Below are 20,393 nucleotides of genomic sequence, written 5' to 3'. Positions count from 1 at the left end.
TGAGAATTAGAATAAGATGCTTTAATGTGAATGACACAAGACAAGTACCTTATAATCTTGATCTGGCAGCATGTTGAGTAAGAAAGTCACCATCTTCTGTGGAAATTCGTATTTTATTGTCCAAAACAATAATTCTTCTAGAAAACATTTATGCTTCAAAACATCCATGATAGACTGATCTGTATAAAAGGTTGGAGGAGGGGATGTGTAACAATTATGTTGTAATTTTTAATAATAACAACTATAATGCAGCTGCACTGACACAGAACTAACAAAACTTAAGAAAATCTTAGTGCACTCTGCATTTTTTCAAAAACCCCGAGGAAAAACAAAAATGGCCAATAATACACAGCACAGACTACACAATAATAAAAAAAAATTCCCCCAGAGAAGTCAATGAGGTTTTCAGTACAATTCTGCCAGAGTCCAGTCTTCACTGATTGCATTGAATTGTATCACCTTACTGCAACAGCTCCACCCATTCTAGTCAATCTCAGCAACTTACACTCTTTAATTGAAGGAAGCAGTTAATGTACAGCAGTACTTTGCTGAATTGAAAACAGCAAAACACCATTTATGTTTAACAGTTTTACCCCATACATACTTATGTTCCATTTGCAAAACACTAAAACTTAACGGAAACAACAGTACATTAGCTATTCCCATTTTTAAAGCAATATATGTACTTAGTTTTCAAGAGTTATATGTTTCTCAAATCAGTGATGGATCTCCTTCCTCAAAGCTATTGCTTTGTTTCTTTATATAAAGCCACCATAATGCCCTGATCAGGTAATGAGAGGGTGTAACAGACAAGTCTCATACAGCCCCAGTGAACTCCTGGCAGCTCACTCTGTCATCTCATTCATGCTGACACTCACTTGTACATCCCTGGGGAGTACCTATAAAGAAATCAAATCACCTCTCCAGTTTGTCAGTCAAGTTTTCAAGGAGATTAGCTTTATGATACAGTTCGCTGCAACAATGCACAAACACCGATCTCTGCTAGAATAAACTGTTCATAAAGTCATGGCTTGATAACAGCATTAATTAACTTTATTTAAAAGAATTGCTAAAACAAAGTCTCTTTACCATCATTCTTCAAAAGAACAACAGGTATTGTTCACTCCCACAACATATACAGACTACAGAAAATGGTAATATTACTTCTCTGTAATTCAAAATTGACTTGGGGACAAACCCATTGCATGCAGAATGCCAGACTACAAATGGGACTGTATGAAATGCTTCCATCAGCACAGATCCAGAAGTGCTGAATCAGGACATGTTCTAGCCTTGGAGACTCACCACTTCAGTAAGATATGTATGACAACTTTAGGGACTACCCTGCATGGCTTTATGCTTACTAGTGAAGTAGGGATCCTCGTTTACCATTACCAAAGGTGAGAGTTCCACTGTCAAGTGATTAATCAGTCCAAAATATCTCAGGAATTGTGAAAGATGATGAGAAATAATGAATAAGTTTTAGGGACTCTAGCAAGTCATACAAAGAGGAGAATATTTCACTCAGTATATTTTGCAAGTGCTGAAGTAAAAAAAATTACCTTCACAGGTTCACAAAAAATGTTTTAATTTTCACAAAATATTTTGTAGAGTGTCACACATCACCTACTGCAGCAAATATTTGATCGATCGTATACATTTTTCCTCACCATTTCTTGTTAAGAAATTACATATGTGAATTTACTGCCTGTGAAAGCTTGGAAGCCACGCAGACTGAAGTTCTCTGTTCAGACATCACACATGTGGGCACATTTCAAGTGCCCTAGTGAAAACACCAGGCATGAAGACAAGTAACACAACACCTTATCTGTTACAGATGTGCAGTTTCTCTGACAGCACATATTAACAGTTTACACAGTGGTTTCAGCCAGTTTCCACTTATACCTGCTACAGAATTTAAGTAGGCAGAATGCTCTTACCCAATTTGGAAAATTTGTTAATAACACTTGGACACACTTGTGAAAAGCACCACATGATTAAATTTCTTTCAACAAACTAAAAGAAAAAGAAATAATGCCTGTGGGTTCAAAATTGTCCTAAGTATTCTGTATTTCAGATGGATGCAAGTTTTAAAACAGAGTAACAATAAAAATCTCTCTCAATACTCAGTTGTACACCTGAACCAGCAACATCTCAGTATAAAAACAGTAACATTTTTGAAGAAATCACAGGACCACAGCCTCTTTCAAAACATCTCCTGGAATATGAGGCTTAGTGTTCTATGATATCCCCAGCATATAAACAACTCCAGTATGAAGCCAGCACCACTACAGACCTGGAACAGGAGAGGGAGTCTGCTTGTATCAAAAGGCAAATCTGTTTTTATTCAATACTCAGTTTTCTAAAATTTTCTTTTCATACTCTTATTTTATACCAAATTGGACATAAAATATGAATACTGAAAACTTCAGAAAACTATTCAATATTTAATAAAAACAGATACTTACCCTTTCCCCCACTGGCAGACTCCCTCCTGTGAGGCTGATATTAGGAGCTATCAACATCATGAGCACAGTCCATGTTGAAATACCTCAGTGGGGGGAAGACTACAATCCTGGGGGGAAACCAAACGTTGAATTAAAGAACCACTTTTCCTGAAATGCCATTGCTGATACTGGTTTTCAGATCTCACAGGTTCCAGATCTCTGAGCTTCCTCCCTGCCTATTTCCCCCAAGTCAGGGAATTACACATCAGCAAGACCAATTTTTTCTTGCATTAGCTGACTAACTTAGATTTTAGGCAAGAAAACAGTCTTCAAATAAGAGAGACTTCCTTGGGTGACAGTACATTTCTTACATTTCTCCAGAACTATCACCATTCCACAACATATTGTTCTGTTAATTCTGATTTGTTCCAACTTCCATTCAGCTTCTCTTATCACTGCTTATAAAAACATCTACTGCTGTAGTATACAGAAATCATGGCATCCATCTTCAGAAAATTCATGATCTTCCACATATCATTGCTAATACCACCTCTTAATAACACAAATGCCAAAACACTCAGTTCTCTGCTTTCCTGGCTTTCCAGTCTTTTTTCATCACATCTGAAAACATCAGAAATAAGCAGTTTGCCTTTTCCAGAACCCTCACAGTACTTTCAATCCTTTCTACAGACTCCATGAACTTGCACATCTCAAATCCAAACTCCAAACCTTCACTTCAAAGCCTTTACAGGAATTTTATTTCAACTTTCACAACTGCTTTTCACTCAAGTGTTCTTTTCTCAAACCCTGTGTTTCTGCTTCCCATGCCAGACTCCTCACACTCCCATGAAAAAAATTTTAAACGTATTTTAAACACAAAAACCTCAGGAAAAGCACGGGATAGGACTATCTTATCTTTAGCTTATGGTCATTCTTGAATTAAAAAACTCACACTGATGAGCAGTACTCATCTCGGGCTAGAAACTGCACAGAGGATTAATTTCACTCTAGGGAAATAACAGAGTGGTAGCAAAGGAGACTTCAGCCACATATATCTTTCCTCAAGCATTACTAGAAGAATATTACAGAAAGACTAACCAGAACCAGAGAGAACCATTCTTGCCTGACTGAGAACACAATCACGTTGTGTGGTGGCACAATGAAAAAAAAGTTGCCAAGAATAAACACATCAAAAACCTGTGTTGCTGAGATGTGCTGCAGTCTTGTCAGCCACAGAGTGAAAGTAAAATTGTTAGGGATCATCTTATGACATGAAGGTGACAAAATGATTGGTCAAATTTCCAGAAAGTTGCATTCACTCCCAAGAGAAATCAAAACTGCCAATTAGTACTGTCTCGCTTATTATTCTTTTCAGACTTGTCATGTTTAATACCTGCCACATGCAGCACCGTAGTCCTTGGAAAGGGAAATGAATGATAGCATTCCTAGATATTTTTTTTTTTTTTTTTAAGTTAGACAGAAAGCAGATATGACACACTGAGATCAGAACTTTTTACATAAATACCTTTGGTGCTGCTGCTTAGTTTCACCCTCTTGCGCTTGCCCACACCTTGGCTACCATCCTGGTCCTCCTTGGATAGGGAAAGAGTTTAAAAAGTTACAATTGCATATTTACAGCGTTATTGCCAAGAGACTGCATGCACTCAAAATTCTGGTTTAACTATCAAGTTAAATTAGAAATGTCCTGAATACACTCTTACCACAAAATACTTTCGCTGCTTACAGGAAACAAAGTCAGTGCAATACTGCTTTAGGAATAACACTATTTTCAAAAAATCATTCCTCCCCTCCCCCCAGGTGATCTTATCATCTGCAAGTTCAGACAACAACATCTATTTAATTTTGTCAGTAAGCTGCTTTGATTTCTGAAAACGATCACTACAAAAATGTTTAGCACTATAAATTTTCTGAATGTTGCATATCCAAGGTCTCACTATACTCATCTGTAAGGATTTGTTCGTTTGATTCCTGAAGAAGCACCATTCAACACATTGACTAATAAAGTTGGTTACACAACCAGCTGGACATTTTCTAATCAACAGAAGGTTTTGATTCAAGAATGAAGTCTTTTTGACACCTCCAAGAGGCACATTCGAATTGCCTGTTCCCTACAGAATCAAAGAAAACCTTCATGCAGGCACTTGCCATCTGAAGCTCTCAACACACTCTGCAAACAAAAGAGCAAAGGTTCCAAAACACAATCCAAGTTAAAAACATCACCATCACTTCACAAAATCTAACACTGGGCATCAGAAAATAATGTGACATTACAGAATGATATTAAATGCTAAGTATATCTTTTCTAATAATAGCAGTCCTAATGAAACACTGAAATGAAGAATAATTCCTGCAGGTGCTAATAAAATGAGAGGTAACTAATGCAAATATATACTGCATGATATATAATCAATATGTATAATGCAAATACATGAACAATATTATTCTTCATTACAGAAACGCCCTGCTTCAGTTCCAAACCTCAAGCAAAATGATAAGAGAACATGGAACTGAATTAGTAACTGTTCTTCCTTGGGGAGAAAGATAGTTCATATTTTAGATATAAGTACTGACCAAAAGTATCATGTTGATGAAAAATCTGAGTTTTTTCTCATCCTTTCAGTACCTTCATCTGAAAATCCTGCAGCCAACTTTTAAGGATGGACACGCAATTACAGACCACAAGAGACCTAGGAGTTCATAAACACATCACTTCTGCACTCAGGAGCCAGTCTGCTCTCAGCATGCTGTCTTTAGTCTCTGTGGGATAGGGGGTGTGATCAAAGTCTCCAAATCAAAAATCTGACTTGATAAGACATTACTTTGAACTGGAAGAGTCTGCAATTTAAGTCTTCTGTCCTAAAGACAAGGATTCTGAGCTCCTATTGCTAGAAAGGTGATAGATTCAAGTCTAACAACCTCATCAGCCACCTCAGTGAAGTCAGACAGTTGTTGGAGTTGTCAGAAAATCATGTATTAGGGCATGCAAACTTTAATTAATGTGTTGGATTTAGACCTTCAACACTACTGTTCTGGCATTTCCCATTCTGAAATATGCCAAAAAGTTAGGCAGTCTTCACTGCAACTCTACAGTCATTTCACTGTGAAGAAAATGAAATTAACAGCAACTCGATGAGAAATACTTTGTGAGATTTTTCTTGGTTTTTTTCCTTTAATAAAATCAGATGGTACAGAAAAGTAGTATTAAATCTTAATGTCAATTGCAGGAATTTTAACAGCCTTGAGACAGTGAGCACTAGGTCACACTGCATCACTCAAGCCAAAAGGGATAAAGAATAAGCACATGAGAAAACCAATGTAAAACATCTTGGTTTTACCCACTTGATAATACTCTGTAAATACACCCAAATAACAGCAGAGATAAATGCAGATTTGCTTTACATAACAAAATACTTAATAATACACCTAAGGTATCTCACTTCTGTCCTAAATTCATATTATAAATATTATGCAATTTACAATTCATGATACATCTGCAGTAATGTAATAAAACACCTACATACAATAAATGACTATATATATTTATACCCTGGAGATCAGAAAGAAAAACCTTTCCAGATAAGAGACATCTCTAATTCACAAGCTACAGCACAATTATTGTATCTCCCTCCTTACTTATAAAAATACTTTCACCTTGAAATTTACCCCAATAAGAAAATTTCCCCCTAATATACACCTGTCTCTACCTTCATCTTGGACATCTTTCCCAACAGAAGTGCCACTTCTGATCTCTCTTCAGACTTCTACAAGTTTACTCCCCTGTTCTGGCAGAGGTAAAACACTTTGAAGCATACTGAGTTAAATTTAAAATGGCTCAAAGTACTATCTGAGCTTATTACCATTAACTTGCACTGCCTTCCCCATTGCCAGGCTTTAAAAGTGATACTGTTAGCAGTCATTTGCAGGTTTTTGTTTATTTGTTGTGTTGTTGTTGGTTTTTTGTTTTTGTTGTTTTCTTTTTTTTTTTTTGTCAAGTGATGGTGAAAACACTACAAGTGATATTCTGAAAATGCCAGACCATAAATAGCACTGCTGGAAGCATGAGAGATGCTGTTGTGCCTGTGACAGAGGCAAACATATCATACAACTGCTTTAGACATACACAGACATTGCTTTTACTTCAATACTTGTTCACATAGGAGTTTTAAATTCTATGAGAAATTATATTTCACATAATTTGTAGTTAGTTATGCTAGCCCTACCATATGTCTAAGAATCAATCTGAATTGCTACTAGGACTCACTAGATGATAATAGGTTTTAAATAATAAGGAAAAATAAAAAGAATAAGTTGAAAAAGTAACTCAACTTCCCTCATTAAGAAGGAAGAGATTCCCTCCTTTTTACTCCTCCTCAACTTGTTTGGTAAATAAGGTCGAGACTACACATGGGAATTTATGTTCAGAGAAATTCTCACTGCCGCTATCACCAGTCCAGCCAGATTCTCAGGTGCCCAAAGCTGCTAGCGTCATTCTGAACACTGTGTGATTTAAGTTTGCTTTAATCAAGTCCAAATTACTTGAACTTTTGAACTATGCACATGGTTTCTTCTATGTTACTTACATAAATTGAACTGAAATGATCTAAGAAGAAATAAGAATTTTGCCAAGAGGTTCTTAGTAAATTGAGGGTGTAAGATATGAGAAAAAATGTGGTAGATGAGTAAGTGTTTGCAGGATTTGGATGCAATCTCTCCATTTAATACTTCTGCAATTCATTATAGTCTTTAAAATCAGTCTTACCTCATCTGAAGAATCTCCTTGTCCTGATGTTGCCGTAGCACCTGCCAAACCTTTTGAAATAAGAAAAATCAGAGATTCCTTTCATAAGTTTTATACTGGAAGAATATTTTATGATATTTAATGTCAATGAAAGTCTATCAGTATATATACCAGTATGAAACAAATAAACTTTCTAAAACGAATGCAAAGCATTCTACTGAGAAGATGGAGTAAGATTTCCAAGCAATACTCAGAATACAGAGTTTTGGATTTCCAAAAACATTGCACAATTTCAACGTACTGTACTAAACGGAGACAAGCTCTTTCAGAAACTGCAAAAATCTACAACAGTCCTTACTGATCAACAACATTCTTATTGAAGTGCTTGAGTGAGTGAGTTAACCTAGTTGCAATGACAAAATTACACCAAAATCATCTTCATCTTGCCTACACAAATTCCACTAATTCCATGGCAGAAAAGTGATGCTTAGTATTTTAGCAACAAAAAGAGAACAAGCTCAGCATTGTTGATAGAATTGAGTCCTGCAACTTGGTGCTGCACTAAATAACAGGTTTCATTAAGATTTACTGAGGTCTGGCTTTTAAAAATATAACTTTTTAAATAAACAGCAATAAAGAGATGTGTTATCTCTTAAAATATATTTCTGCACAAACCTTGAATGGCTAGTGTGCTAGTACCAGCTCCTTGTTCCTCCATGCCACATGCAAGTTTATCCTCAGGAAATGCCAGTCCTGAGCCTTTCAAAGCAATGAGGTACTTTTCATGACTTTTCTTCGCACATGCATTCTCCCCAACACCTTGAATACGCATGAAAAACAGCATTACAGAACATATATGAACGAGGTAGCTGTTGCTGTAATATTCTGTACAAGCATCTAAAAATGGTCCACATTTTTTAAAAAGCTGCACAATTTTGATAAGTAGAAGCTAAGAAGTTTTTCACATAATGAACTGAAACTTAAGAGACCAGAGACCTTCTCAGTTTTTTCATCCTCTAACTTGGTGTTAAATAGATCTACAGTTTCTGGAGAAGGGAAGATAGTGACATAATGGTAATACTCCACATACAAATTTTAACATTTGGAATTTCTCTTCCAAAGTTCTACGACTGCAGCTGCAATTAACAAAAAACTGCTTCAAAAGATATTACCACTTCAGTCTAATGAAGACAAGTCATAGTGCATACTTTGGACATAAAATTTACACCAAAGGGTGTAAAGAAAAAAAGAGAACTGACTCTTCAGCAGGGTCTGCATGGTAAGACAAGGGGTAATGGTTTCAAACTAAAAGACAGGAAATTTAGACTGGATATAAATAAGTTTTTTGCAAGAAGTGTAGTGAGGTACTGGAATAGGTTACCCACAGAGGTGGTGGAAGCCCCGTCCTTGGAGGCATTCAAGGTCAGGCTGGATGGGGCTCTGAGCAACCTAATCTAGCTGTAGATGTCCCTGTTTGTTGCAGGGAGTGGGACTAGATGACCTTTAAGAGTCCATTCCAATTCACACAACTCTATGTTTCTATGAAATGAATTTTAAACACACATCTGTCCTATAAGGAAAAGAAACATTAGAGGAACAAACTGTATTAGATGTTTAAGGAAAAGAAAACCTGAAGATGACAGCAACATTTTAGCTATGCAGCTTTCACATTTAAAGTCAGAAGTGCAGGTTTTGTTCTGCTATCCTCTTCTTTGCTTTTCCTACCCAGAAAGAAACTGAATCCACTTCAGACATGTATTCTGTCTATTTCACAAGTCCTTTCAAAGATATGAGGATTACCTGTTCCTCAGCTAACTGCTGCCCAAGCCAATTAGGGCAACTTATAGCTACAATAATTACCATTTGTTCCCTACCTATGCAAAGGAAATACGGAAAGGACTCAAAAATGATACCTTCTAATCACAAGACGACAATATGGAGCTTGGGACTAGGGGACGAAGAAAATGCCAATAGTGATTTAAAAACATGTTCAGATTCCTTGCAACTTGAAACAGGATAGAACAGATAATTGTGTGGACAGTATTATTTGTTTTTAAGAAAAAGAAAAAACTTTCCACAGAACTGCAGTACATATAATGATCTTTTGCTTTTCAAAGGTCTACAAGAGCAGACATTCTCCTGAAGTACACTGAACGTGTTCCAGTAAGTGCAATGCATCTTATTTGGCAGTTGCAATCTGCCACGTTCACCTCTCTTTCAAGAGAATGGATTTCTTACAAAACTCTAGAAATGATGCATCTTCATACAGTTATCTGGGACATGGAAGACAAAAGACGTGTGCTCTATAGGTCTTCTGCCAACCTCCATTCTAACAACAATAACAATATTCTCAAGAACACACATTTCTTTGGGTTTTGAGAAGTTAGATTAAAAACGTGCAGAAAATGAAGAGATAAAATTTAAGACAACACTTAAGGTCTTCAAAATTTGAACATATAAATACTAGAAATAACACAAACATACCAGAGCTGAGATCTTTGTAGAACTGTTGGCTAGTCAAAACCTGGGTAAGAACTGATCGCATTGCTCCTCCCATTTTGGTTAAGTCTTCTAGAAAGGAAACGTGAGGCTCCAAAACCTGGAGGATTTTATGAAGGTCTTTCTCTGATGGCAGATCAAGAGCTGAAAGCCACATAAGAACAACTTTCGGTATAATCATAATGCAAACTGTCCAAGACCTACACAGTGCAGAACAGTTACGACTTCTATAAAATGAACTAACATATAATGCTCAAAAATTCACAAGCATGTGTTTTAAATTGATCCTGACTTCAGGATCAATAGTATGATACGCTAGATGTGCGTAAATTTAAAACATACCTGGCTCGTTATATCCCTCTCGTAAGTGCTGAATAAGACTAAAGATAAATTGTGGAAGAACCAATTCTGACATCATCAACAAGTCTTTTGGAACACATGGAACATTTGAATTTGACTTAATCCGGTGTCTTTTACAAAACCTACAACAGACAAGAAAAACATCAGCTAAGCATAGTTGAGCAGATTTAGCATACACTAAGAAAACACTACTTTTTTTCACTTGTCAAGACAGCATATACTTGCAAATAGCATGGAAACAGTATTCTGAAATTCCATGTTTAAGTCCATCTTGTTTCTAAATCCAATGAATTATGAAGTTGTCCATTTTATTTCCCCTCCAAAGTTCACATATGTGACAACCTGGTTTCATCCTTTCCATGTTACAGACATCTCGCATTTAACAGTTAAAATAACAAAGCATTTTTCTCTTTCTAGACATACCTCCTACTTTCTAAGCAATCTAATTGAAAACATTCAACTAACACTGTTTCCCTCCTTTTCTGAAACAGTAAGAGACTGGCCTGATGCTTCAGCTCTCATTCACAGGATAATATTATTCAAATCAAAAGACATTTAAATCCCCCAAAAGTAAACAAGCTCGCAGGATTAGTATTTCAATATACTAACTAACATTTACTTACCAAAGGATGTTAGAAAACTCTATGAAAACTACACTAATTGCTTCACTTAAAAAAATGAGAAAGCATTTCTTCACTGAAGAATTCCTGTATGGTGGTAACAGAGGCTTAACTAATATACAAAGACATGAGGTTGAGCCAAACCCATTAAGGCAGACAGAATGATTTCCCACTGACTTAACCTACATCTGACTGAAGAGCCACTTTCCTGCTCCCAATCTATTTTTAGAAAGGGCATTTACCAACAGAGTTATTTTTCCATGCCAAAGAAGTAGCTAAAAAAGAATAAGGAGGTCTAAAAACACAGCATAAAAGAGTATATTTGACAGAAAGATTTGCTACAGCTTACAGGTAATTTTTCAACATGAAGATTCAGAAAACAATTCAGTATCAATGTCATCCAGAGTTCTGTCTAAATATGAAAATTATGTTCCAAATTGATCTACACCTTCACTACACTTGCTATGCTAAATCTTTCAGAAGAAGCCTGGTACTCTGACTATTCCAGTACCACCTTCAATAGGGAAAAGAAATAAAAGAAAAAGGATTTAGGACCAAAAAACTCCAAAGCAGATACAAGTCTACTGATTATGACAGTATCTTCTTCAGCCCATTTTTACTGAAGTGCAGCTAGCATCTTCACAACACCAAAAACTAAGAGCTTCTCCTTTGCTGCTACACATTCCAGATTACACTAATTTATTAAGAAAAAGAAAGCAAAGACAGCATTAGTCAGACAACGTGCAGTTTGTAAATACAGTCTAACCATACCTGGGGAAAAAAGGTGCCCAGGAGAAAGAGCTCAGCAATAACTGACAACTTCCATAGCCAGTTTGCACAAAAGGAAGATCTTCATGTTGGTCATTCACAAAAGTGAACACTTGCAAAGTCATGAAAAGCAATTCACTTTCACTTCTGTGATCCACATTTGACTCACCACACACAGAAATCTGAATGGCCCTAAATCACAAGTCTGGAACTTTGGTGCTGCAGTACAGGACAGTCTTAAAGCTATTTGGTTTCACTTTCACCAATGTCCTTATAAGAAGGGATTAAAAGTAAAAAACAATAAAAAGACTTAAAGACACACTAGGAAAAAAAAAAAAAAAACGCACTGCATGCTATAAGTCTTCTACTGGTCTTCTGCATATATTTTGTATTCAGCCAAAAGATATGCTTTAGTGGGTTCTCATCACAAGCTAAGGCAGTCACAGTAACAAAAAGTAAGATTATTAACTCATATGCAAAGCACTTTTGAATCCCAGCTTCTGCTACATACAGGGCTCCCTTCCACAGGACATAAAAAGCTTTGCTCCCCAGGAAGCCTACACCAGCAAAGTGCTTGTGGATCGGCCTATGGGTCCGCTATCCCAAATCTATTACAGCTATCCTGTAGCTGAATTATGAGAATCACATCTTTTCTTCAGATTCCCAAAAAGGCTTTAAAGTATGATATAAATATTTTTTTACACAGATTCTGGAAAAATCATGGAGGAAACCAAGTTATAAGTCACTGTAAGTAAACATGCTGTCCTGTCACTGTCATACACACAAGATACACCAGTTCCAAACAGAGAACAATTTCTAGATACCAGATCCTAAACCCTGAAGTAGTTTCAAGTCATTTTATAAGACAAGCCATTCTCTGTATCTATCATTCAAAGTCTGCATGCTGTCAGAAATCACTATAAGATTCAAAACCAGTAGCTAGAAAAGTATACATAGTTCTAGGATCTTTACACATCCTTATTGAGACCACCTGCTGCTGGACAACCTATTGGCCATACTGAATTTCAGGGGCAAGAGTTAACCTTGGGCCATGATGACCCAGGAAGCCAATGCTTAGGTTTTACCATTTAAAAACATGAGTGAAGAAATCTCACTGAGCCCAGGTTTGTAGTAACTGCTTAATAGACTCTGCTTTATCCTAAGCTTTTAAAAGCATACCACGGAAATACTCATCCTCTCTTCTACTCAAAGGTCTATTGCCTACACAATTCCACAAATATTGACCAAAATACCAGACAAAGGCTTCCAAAATCCTCAGAGTTTAAAAACAACAGCTGTTTTAACTAAAGAGCCAGAATCTCAAACTGGAAGGAAAGAAACAAACTGAAGCTTCTCATATAGACAGGAAGGGACACTTGTGATAACCTTCACCAACAGATTATCCAGTCACCAGACAGACAGCAAACAAGTCTATTCCTTAATCAGTCCCCTATACTTCTAAAAGGGCTTCTTAATCATAGCATCAGTTAGATAATTGTTCATCTTTGTAAATATGTTTCAAAACGCTCCAAAAACCGTCAAAAAGAAAAGCACATAAGTATAAAATACAAATCTGCAAGCGGACAAGATCATATTCTTCCCTTATTCTTTTCTCTAATTCAAAAATACACTTTGAGTTTTGACGGTTGTGGGTTTTTGTTTTGTGAGGGTTTTTTTTGTTGTTGTTGTTTTTCTTCTTCTGCAGTCTCCTATCTTTGAAATTGCTTTTTTTTTTTTTTTTCCACAGAAAGGCACGGCTAATTTCAGTAAAAGGAGGGAATAGCAGAGTAACTGGCAATTAAATAGAGGCTTAACAAGCAATCTTGTCCACATGACTTCAAATACAGTTATTGAAATTTCTTATATTGCACTGAAATGCTATCATTTAGGTAAGAGAAAGGAATACTGGCTATTTTGATATAAGCAGCATTAACATCTTCTGAGCAACCTTCACTTTTGACTTTACAGATTCACTCTTCCTCCTGTTTAAGCCTTTACCCCTGGTATTTCTAAAATGTATATTAAAGGTAAAATAACTCCATTCCTTTAGGCTACAGTTTCACAAAGGCTTCGGTTGAACTAGGTCAGCCCCCCAAGTTGTCTTCTGCCCTTACTTCTTCCAGCACTGCCACTCGATTGATCCTGTGCTAGAGCAAGCTCAGGGAACCAAGCGAGAAGAAAATTACCTACTCCTCAAAAACAGATCCACACACAAATATATAAAATGTATAAAACACACAGAACAAAGAAATAAAACCAAGAATGCAGGAGGGCCAGCTGAAATTTGAATGTGCATCATGTCTCACAACTGGTAGATTGGGCAGACAAGGCTCACTATGAGGCCAACTCCTCCACTTCAAAGGAAGGTTTTTAAGCTCCACCAGTTATTACAGCAACAGATGAGTGCCTTTGGTACCAGCCAGACCACACCTTTACAGCTTCTGAACATTTGCACAGCCTTATGCTGCATCCCCCTACATCTCAAGTTTCAGTCACATTCCAGAAACTTGACATAAGTTCAGGCATACACACGGGTACTATTTCTACCCTCACCTTTTCTCACTGTTTTGTTCCCTGCTTCCCCGTGTTTAGAAGTCTTTTGTTTTAAGTTTTTAAGAAAGATAAAGTTGCCCAACGAAGGCATCCCATTCTCAGAACAAGCACTTAATTCCCACAGAAACTATTAGGAATTCTCATCTGGATAACAATTACTCTACTCAACAAAAGGGATCCAGGAAAACTCCATGGATCTCAGCTCCTAAACAACTCAATTCCAAAGCAACAAAAATAAATCTGTACCTAATTTATCTACTCTGTAGCAATAACTCACATTCAAACTGAGGTTTTATTTAGGACAATAGGCACAAATTTCATATCATATGTCACTGCATGACAGAATGTCATATAGCGTTTCATAAAATATTCAAACAAAATGAATAGATTTTGCACATAAAAACCCAACAAACACTTCAAAAAGAATATGCATTTTGTCCCAACTAAAACCAGGAGGCAAATACTACGCTGTTTCTACAAAACAGATGCAAGATGCAAAATATTTTTAGGGCTACAATTGTCTCCTAGAGATCTTACAAACTGATTTTTCACATACTGGTAAAAGAGTTTTCACAAGTTTTCCCTTCCTTTGCTATTCGCATACGAAAGCAAATGTTAATTCAGAACAAAATATAACTTCTATAAACAGAATTAGAAATTTATCTTAATGAAAAAGGCCTTTGGTATATTGCAGCCTTGCTTTATGGAAATCCACTTTCCCTAGCCAACATCAAGCATGACATTAATTGAAAAATAAGCCGACTATCCCACTTGTTAATTTAGGTCCAGATTTCTTTGCTCCCGACATTAATTCAATAGTTGAATTCAATATTTCAGCAGCTAAATTCATTCCTTTCACCTGCAAAACAGGCTTCCAAAAACGAATCAGTGTGGTGCTGACTTGAAGGCCTGAGAGGTGACAGCTTCTGCTCTGCAAGGAAACTACCTACAACCAACAGATGAGCCGTGACAGAACTCAGCATTTGCATTTCTATCACTAGAGATGTGCTGGCAAGGAGCAAACCCAACCAGAAGGATGTGTGTAACCCTCCTAACCAGGAAGGCTCCAGAGTAGAGCCTTTGGAATCAAGAAAGGATCTATGAAATGTGCAAGGAGGCCCACAAGCATACTTCAAGGACATCCTTCCAGGATGCAAGCGCTTGCAACAATGCTGTTGAGCCATTCTAGGAGGCTAGAAATCCTGGGGTAGGTATTTGGGAGATACCTTGACCCCTGCAGGACAGGCAGGAGCCCCCAGCAGATCCGCAGTGCTGAGTGCTGCAGCTCCCCAGTGAGGACACAAAGCAAACAAAGAGGCTTTGCAGAAGAACGCTTCTATTATTCCCACTTAGTTCTCAGACACAAGCATCTCATACAGTAGATAAAACTACAATGAGTTTCATTAATGCACAAGTGCCCACCATCAACCAGAGAGTAGGAATGGCAGTTTTTATTGCAGAACCTTAGAAATACAGCAAGAATGAGGAGAAATGGATTTCTGAAGAGAGCTGGAACCAAGCTTATGTTCGAATGGACACATAAAGTTGTTAAATCTGAGCATTTTGAGAAAAATGAGTAATTCAGAAGAGCAACACATCTTCTGACACAAAAAATACTGTCTGTCTGAAAAAACTCAATGCTTTGGGAAATAATTACATCACCATAATTACACATAAGTACAGGTTACATTTACTTCATTTGACTGAAAAGCCTCAACTCACACTATTTTAAGTATATTTATACAATAACAGACACACTGCTAGATGACTTACAAATGTGATACCCTTCTGAAAAAGCTACAGCAAAGAGAAGAACGCGGTGACTGCAAAGCATAGCTCTTGCATGTTGAAAGAGCATCAGTTACTCTGTTTATGGCAGCATGAAGATCATTAGCATCACCTTAATTCAGCCATTTGCATGCATGCATGCATATAGTCTCTAATCACATTTTCCAACAGGAAAAACAGCTCTTCCAGTTGAGAATAGGTATGGCACTACCTGAACAAGTAGTTCATTTAGCATTTCACTGGACTGAAGAAGGTAGTGAAGAGAACATTCTTCAGACTCAACTCTAAAAGGCAAATGTCTTGAAAATTAACATTAAAGAAAGTCCATGAGGTAATTATTTGTGTCCAAAAGTATTTCACAACATGGAGCTAAAAGTATATTTATATATATTAAAGGTATGTTTATATATATATTTTTTTTCCATATACAGAGCTAAAAATTAAGAAATTAAGATGATGCACACACTAATTCAGGATGCAAAAAAACTCTGTCAGAGTTCTTAGCCTTGCAGAACATTCACAGAACAGAATTCCCAGCTGACATCTGAAAGACGAGCGCATCAGCAAGTACAAAATATGGTCCAAATGCATCATCCCAAGCCATTAGTTCACATACAGCTTCCCCACCCACTTGCTTTCAGAGTCCCATCAACCTTAAAGCACAGGAACAGTGCATCTTCTATTTAAAGAACAAAAAGCAAAAGTTTCAAATCGGAGTTAACAAAATACCTCCTACTAAGGAAACAACTAAATTTTCCCAAGAAAATGTAAGCAGGTCAAACATCCAGCCAGTAGCACTTTGTCCCAAAGATTTAGTCTGACAAAGTTCTAAGTGACTGCATTGTACCCCACACAAAAACAACTTTCATTTCTTCTGGATTTGAGTCAGATGCATGGATTTTTATTAAAAGTTGTCTACTTAAATTGAAGATACTATTTTAAGCTCCAGCAAAGGGCAATATATGTAGTTTACAGTTTTCTTGGGAAGGTAAGTGCCTGTGAGTTCTATGCCAAAGCTATTATTGCTGCAGGCAGCATGCAAAAAGCAGAGATGGGTCCTGACAAAGACAACAGTTAATTACACAGTCCTTGTTATCGTGGGATTCAAATAGCTGCTCTGCTACTCAAACATAAAGAACATTATTTTCAAAGTTTGCTATCAAAATCTTCCATAAAGGAGAGCACCGATGAGACTGTTATTTAAATCACTTGCAGTTGTCCAATACCACTGCAGACTTCTTTTAAACACAGAATTCCTGACATTCTGCAAGTTCTAATAAAGAATGTCCCCTCACCTGAAAGAACTTACATTGATTGCCATTAAGAAAATGTAAAAGAAGTGCCTTACAAATGTGTTCACCCCAAATCCTGGCTACCCTGCTGCTAATGGATCCATTACAGTTCTATGTAGATCAGATATGACCAGACACGTGATGCTCCACCCTGACGTGGCAACCTTACAATCCTGGAGAGCTGAGAGTTTCAAAAAAAGGGATAAGGGGAACTTAAGAAGATCAAAGCAAAGGAACTGAAAGCCAACACTTATCAGCCCAAATCCAAACAAGTCCACACAGACTTCTAAAACATTGGCTCTTCTTAAATTGAGTACCTGTCAAAGTATGTTACAAAGCAATAGCTAAGTCACACAGTGAATAAATCAAATTTCAGACAAGGTATGGTATACAACAGCACTGGTCTGTTCTTCAAGCCAGGCTAATCCTACTAACAAGAACTAGTGGGGTAGGACTATCACTTATCTTTTTCCACAGGGGGTAATACAGCAAGAATTGAAGCTTCTAAGTATAAAAAGTTGTGTACATTGATGCATTTGAATCCAAGCCAGGGACACTCACCTCATGCCCTTACTGACGCCTGTGAAACAACTGAGTTTTCCTGAGGCATGTATAAAGCACATGGCGTCTAGTCAGGCCACAGCTCTGAAAGCAATAATCCAAAATTATCACTTGGCTGCCAACCATTTGGAAAACACTGCAGCTTCTACTTTAGAGACTGATGCAGCTCTCACTGGATACATTCTTATGGGAAATCAAGACAGACAGGTTCGTGAGTTGGCTGTAAGTCATGATGGACTTAATTACTAGTGATCCAAGATCTCTTGCTTTCCAAGGATAAGACCAAACTTAAAGCCCTACAAAAACTCCTGAATATCACTGTTGAACCCTAAGCAGCAATACACAATGCCAAGCTTTACATGAGGAAAGGTGAGGAGGGCAGAGGGATTCTTATCAGTTGTGCAGTTATTTCCTGCACAGTAACTACATTTCTTCAAAACGTTGTGATCAGTACTGTGCAACATGAATTCCTGCAGCTTGTTAGTGGAGGATCAGGCTGCTGAGCTGTGTTTTAAAGAGTCACACCCAGAGCAGAAGGACAGGATAGGGTTTATTGAGACTCTCACGCCAAGGCAACAGGCAGAACAACCCAGACTTAGCTCCTAAGTCCCTTCAGCCAAAAGTCCTTGGTAGCCCAGAAGGTTTCAAAACAAAGAAGCTGTGGCATTGATAGCAATCCTGCAGAATGCCACACATAACAGCCCAACAATCCTGAGGACCTTTCAAGGTAGTTTCAAAATGTTCTTAGTCCAAACTTCTTGGCTACATGTACAGCCTCAGCCTGCTCTTGAAGCATCCAGCCTTCTGCAGAAAGGCCCAAACAAGTATTCCTCTCCTCTTGGAAGCCGCAGGTCCTGGAGAACTGGAACAAGAACACAACTGACAGAGCCACGCTGGAAAGGACAGCCTTGAAGCAGCAACACCTTGCCTGTGCTAAATAGCTTTCAACAGCTAAATTTGCTGTTGAAAGACAGCTGACAAAGTAACCACGTAATCTGCTTACTGCCAGTAGCAGTCATTGCCTGTATTTCTCATAACCAAGTCTTAAACTCACTTTTCTGATCTTAAGTGGATCGCAGCTGCTACAACCAAAGATGATATCTTGCACTATGAACACATCTCAAAGTAACTGACATAGCAGCTTTCTCAACAGCAAGCTTGTTTTTTTTCAATTGCTTGTCTAAAAAGTTTTTTCAAGTGTAGGAGTAACATCCCTTACTTTTTTACTTGGCAAAACAAATAGAAATAATGTTCTGCTATAGCTCCCACATAAGATGGAAAGGCCATTTCTATTGAAAAGAGATCCTGTACAGCAGCATCTCTGAAGTCAGATAAAATAGGGAATTTTGAAGAGGGAAAGAAAAAAGTAGGGACAAAGTAGCAAAGGTCATCAATACGAGGTATCTACTGTTGATAATTTAAACTTAACTAAAATTATTGCGTGTTTCCTGGCGCAAACATTTTTACGTCCTGAAAAAAAAAAAAACGAAAAAAAAACAGAGCCAATTCCAACTAAATTAAACCAGGAGAAATTAGCAGGTTGAAAACTGTGAGTATACTTCACTTTTATATTCATTAGAAGCATGAGAATTCTCCAGTCTTTTTGTACAGGATCACAGTAGACCCAATAGATAACCACAGACATCAAGATGGATCTGACCCAGTGTGCAGATCAGATGGGATCTCCGAAGCCTACAGCACTGGTACCCTCTCAGACAGCAGAGATTAAAGGAAAAGCAAATATGGATAATGAGAGACAAGGCTGCAGAAAACCTACAGCTACATGAAGGTGCTGTTAGACACACAACATATAACACTGACCTGTATCAGTCACCTTGTTTATCACTAGATTATTATTATTTTATTTTTTTTTTTACCTCATACAAGCCTACTAATAAAGAAATGACCCACTCTCACATGTAGAAATTGATAATTTCTTACGACTTCTTTTTTTAATAAGTCATAAGAGAAGGCAATGTTCCATGTCAATAGAGCCACCAGTTGCCATAACTACCATCAAATACACAGCAAACATCAATGCAAAAGCCTGTTTAATGAAATTCTTAACCTGGCTTTCTGCCTTTCAGGATATGCAACTTTCGATGGAGATATTATTCTCTTTGTACTATAATGCAGCACTAAAACATCTGCTTCCCACATGATTAATTTAACAAATAAGCTAACACACAGCAAGGCATACTCAGAAACAGGACACGGGAGAATGAAACAGCCGAAGAGTAAAGGCTCTGGTATATCAGGTTATTGCCTACAGACGGAAAGGGGAATCGGAACAAGATAACCACAAAAGCAAGACAGTATTCATCAATAACACATCACTGATTAGTTTTACTCTTATTATAACCACATGGCGTATCGCTTCCTTCAAGCTTGTTTTATAAACTACAAAGTTTCATTCTTCCACAAGATCATCTACCAACCAAAAAAACATTCCAGTCTGAATTTCCTCCTGTAGAACTGCATGTTTGTTCCAAACAGATGAGCCCATCTGCTGAACCGTGAGCACGTCTATCGTCAATGCTTTAGAACTATAGAACTGTCTCCAAAACATTATTAGTTACCTCTGACGGAGCTGCACATTTCCTTTGTCTATGGCTCAGCACCACACAGGAGAGGACTACAAATTATTTTCACCCACTGATGTATCACCAGTGCTCAAAATCTAGAAAACTTTGTCACAGCTAGTGCTTTTTGTACTTGGACAAGCAGCTACATCCTTAAAATTTAT

At 37.4% G+C, this 20,393-nt stretch overlaps 1 protein-coding gene across 6 annotated transcripts in view; it reads right to left on the bottom strand.

Annotated features, from left to right (window-relative positions):
• Window positions 1–20,393, bottom strand: part of UBR3 (ubiquitin protein ligase E3 component n-recognin 3) — a 94,462-nt gene that overhangs the window by 70,966 nt on the left and 3,103 nt on the right. For 5 of the 6 annotated variants that reach the window (XM_090143980.1, XM_090143981.1, XM_031599493.2 and 2 more), the window contains exons 2-7: window positions 10,048–10,187; window positions 9,691–9,849; window positions 7,882–8,025; window positions 7,228–7,277; window positions 3,973–4,039; window positions 49–179 (exon numbers count right to left, since the gene is read on the bottom strand). In XM_090143980.1, the coding sequence (XP_090000106.1) occupies window positions 49–179; window positions 3,973–4,039; window positions 7,228–7,277; window positions 7,882–8,025; window positions 9,691–9,849; window positions 10,048–10,187 (691 nt within the window). Of the gene's footprint in view, window positions 1–48; window positions 180–2,468; window positions 2,568–3,972; window positions 4,040–7,227; window positions 7,278–7,881; window positions 8,026–9,690; window positions 9,850–10,047; window positions 10,188–20,393 lie in introns of those variants that run through there. The other variant, XM_090143984.1, reaches the window with a different exon arrangement.

The sequence above is a fragment of the Phasianus colchicus genome, chromosome 7 (genome assembly GCF_987193195.1).
Source record: "Phasianus colchicus chromosome 7, bPhaCol1.hap1.1, whole genome shotgun sequence".
Lineage (NCBI taxonomy): Eukaryota > Metazoa > Chordata > Aves > Galliformes > Phasianidae > Phasianus > Phasianus colchicus.
This window is presented reverse-complemented; position numbering and strand designations above follow the sequence as displayed.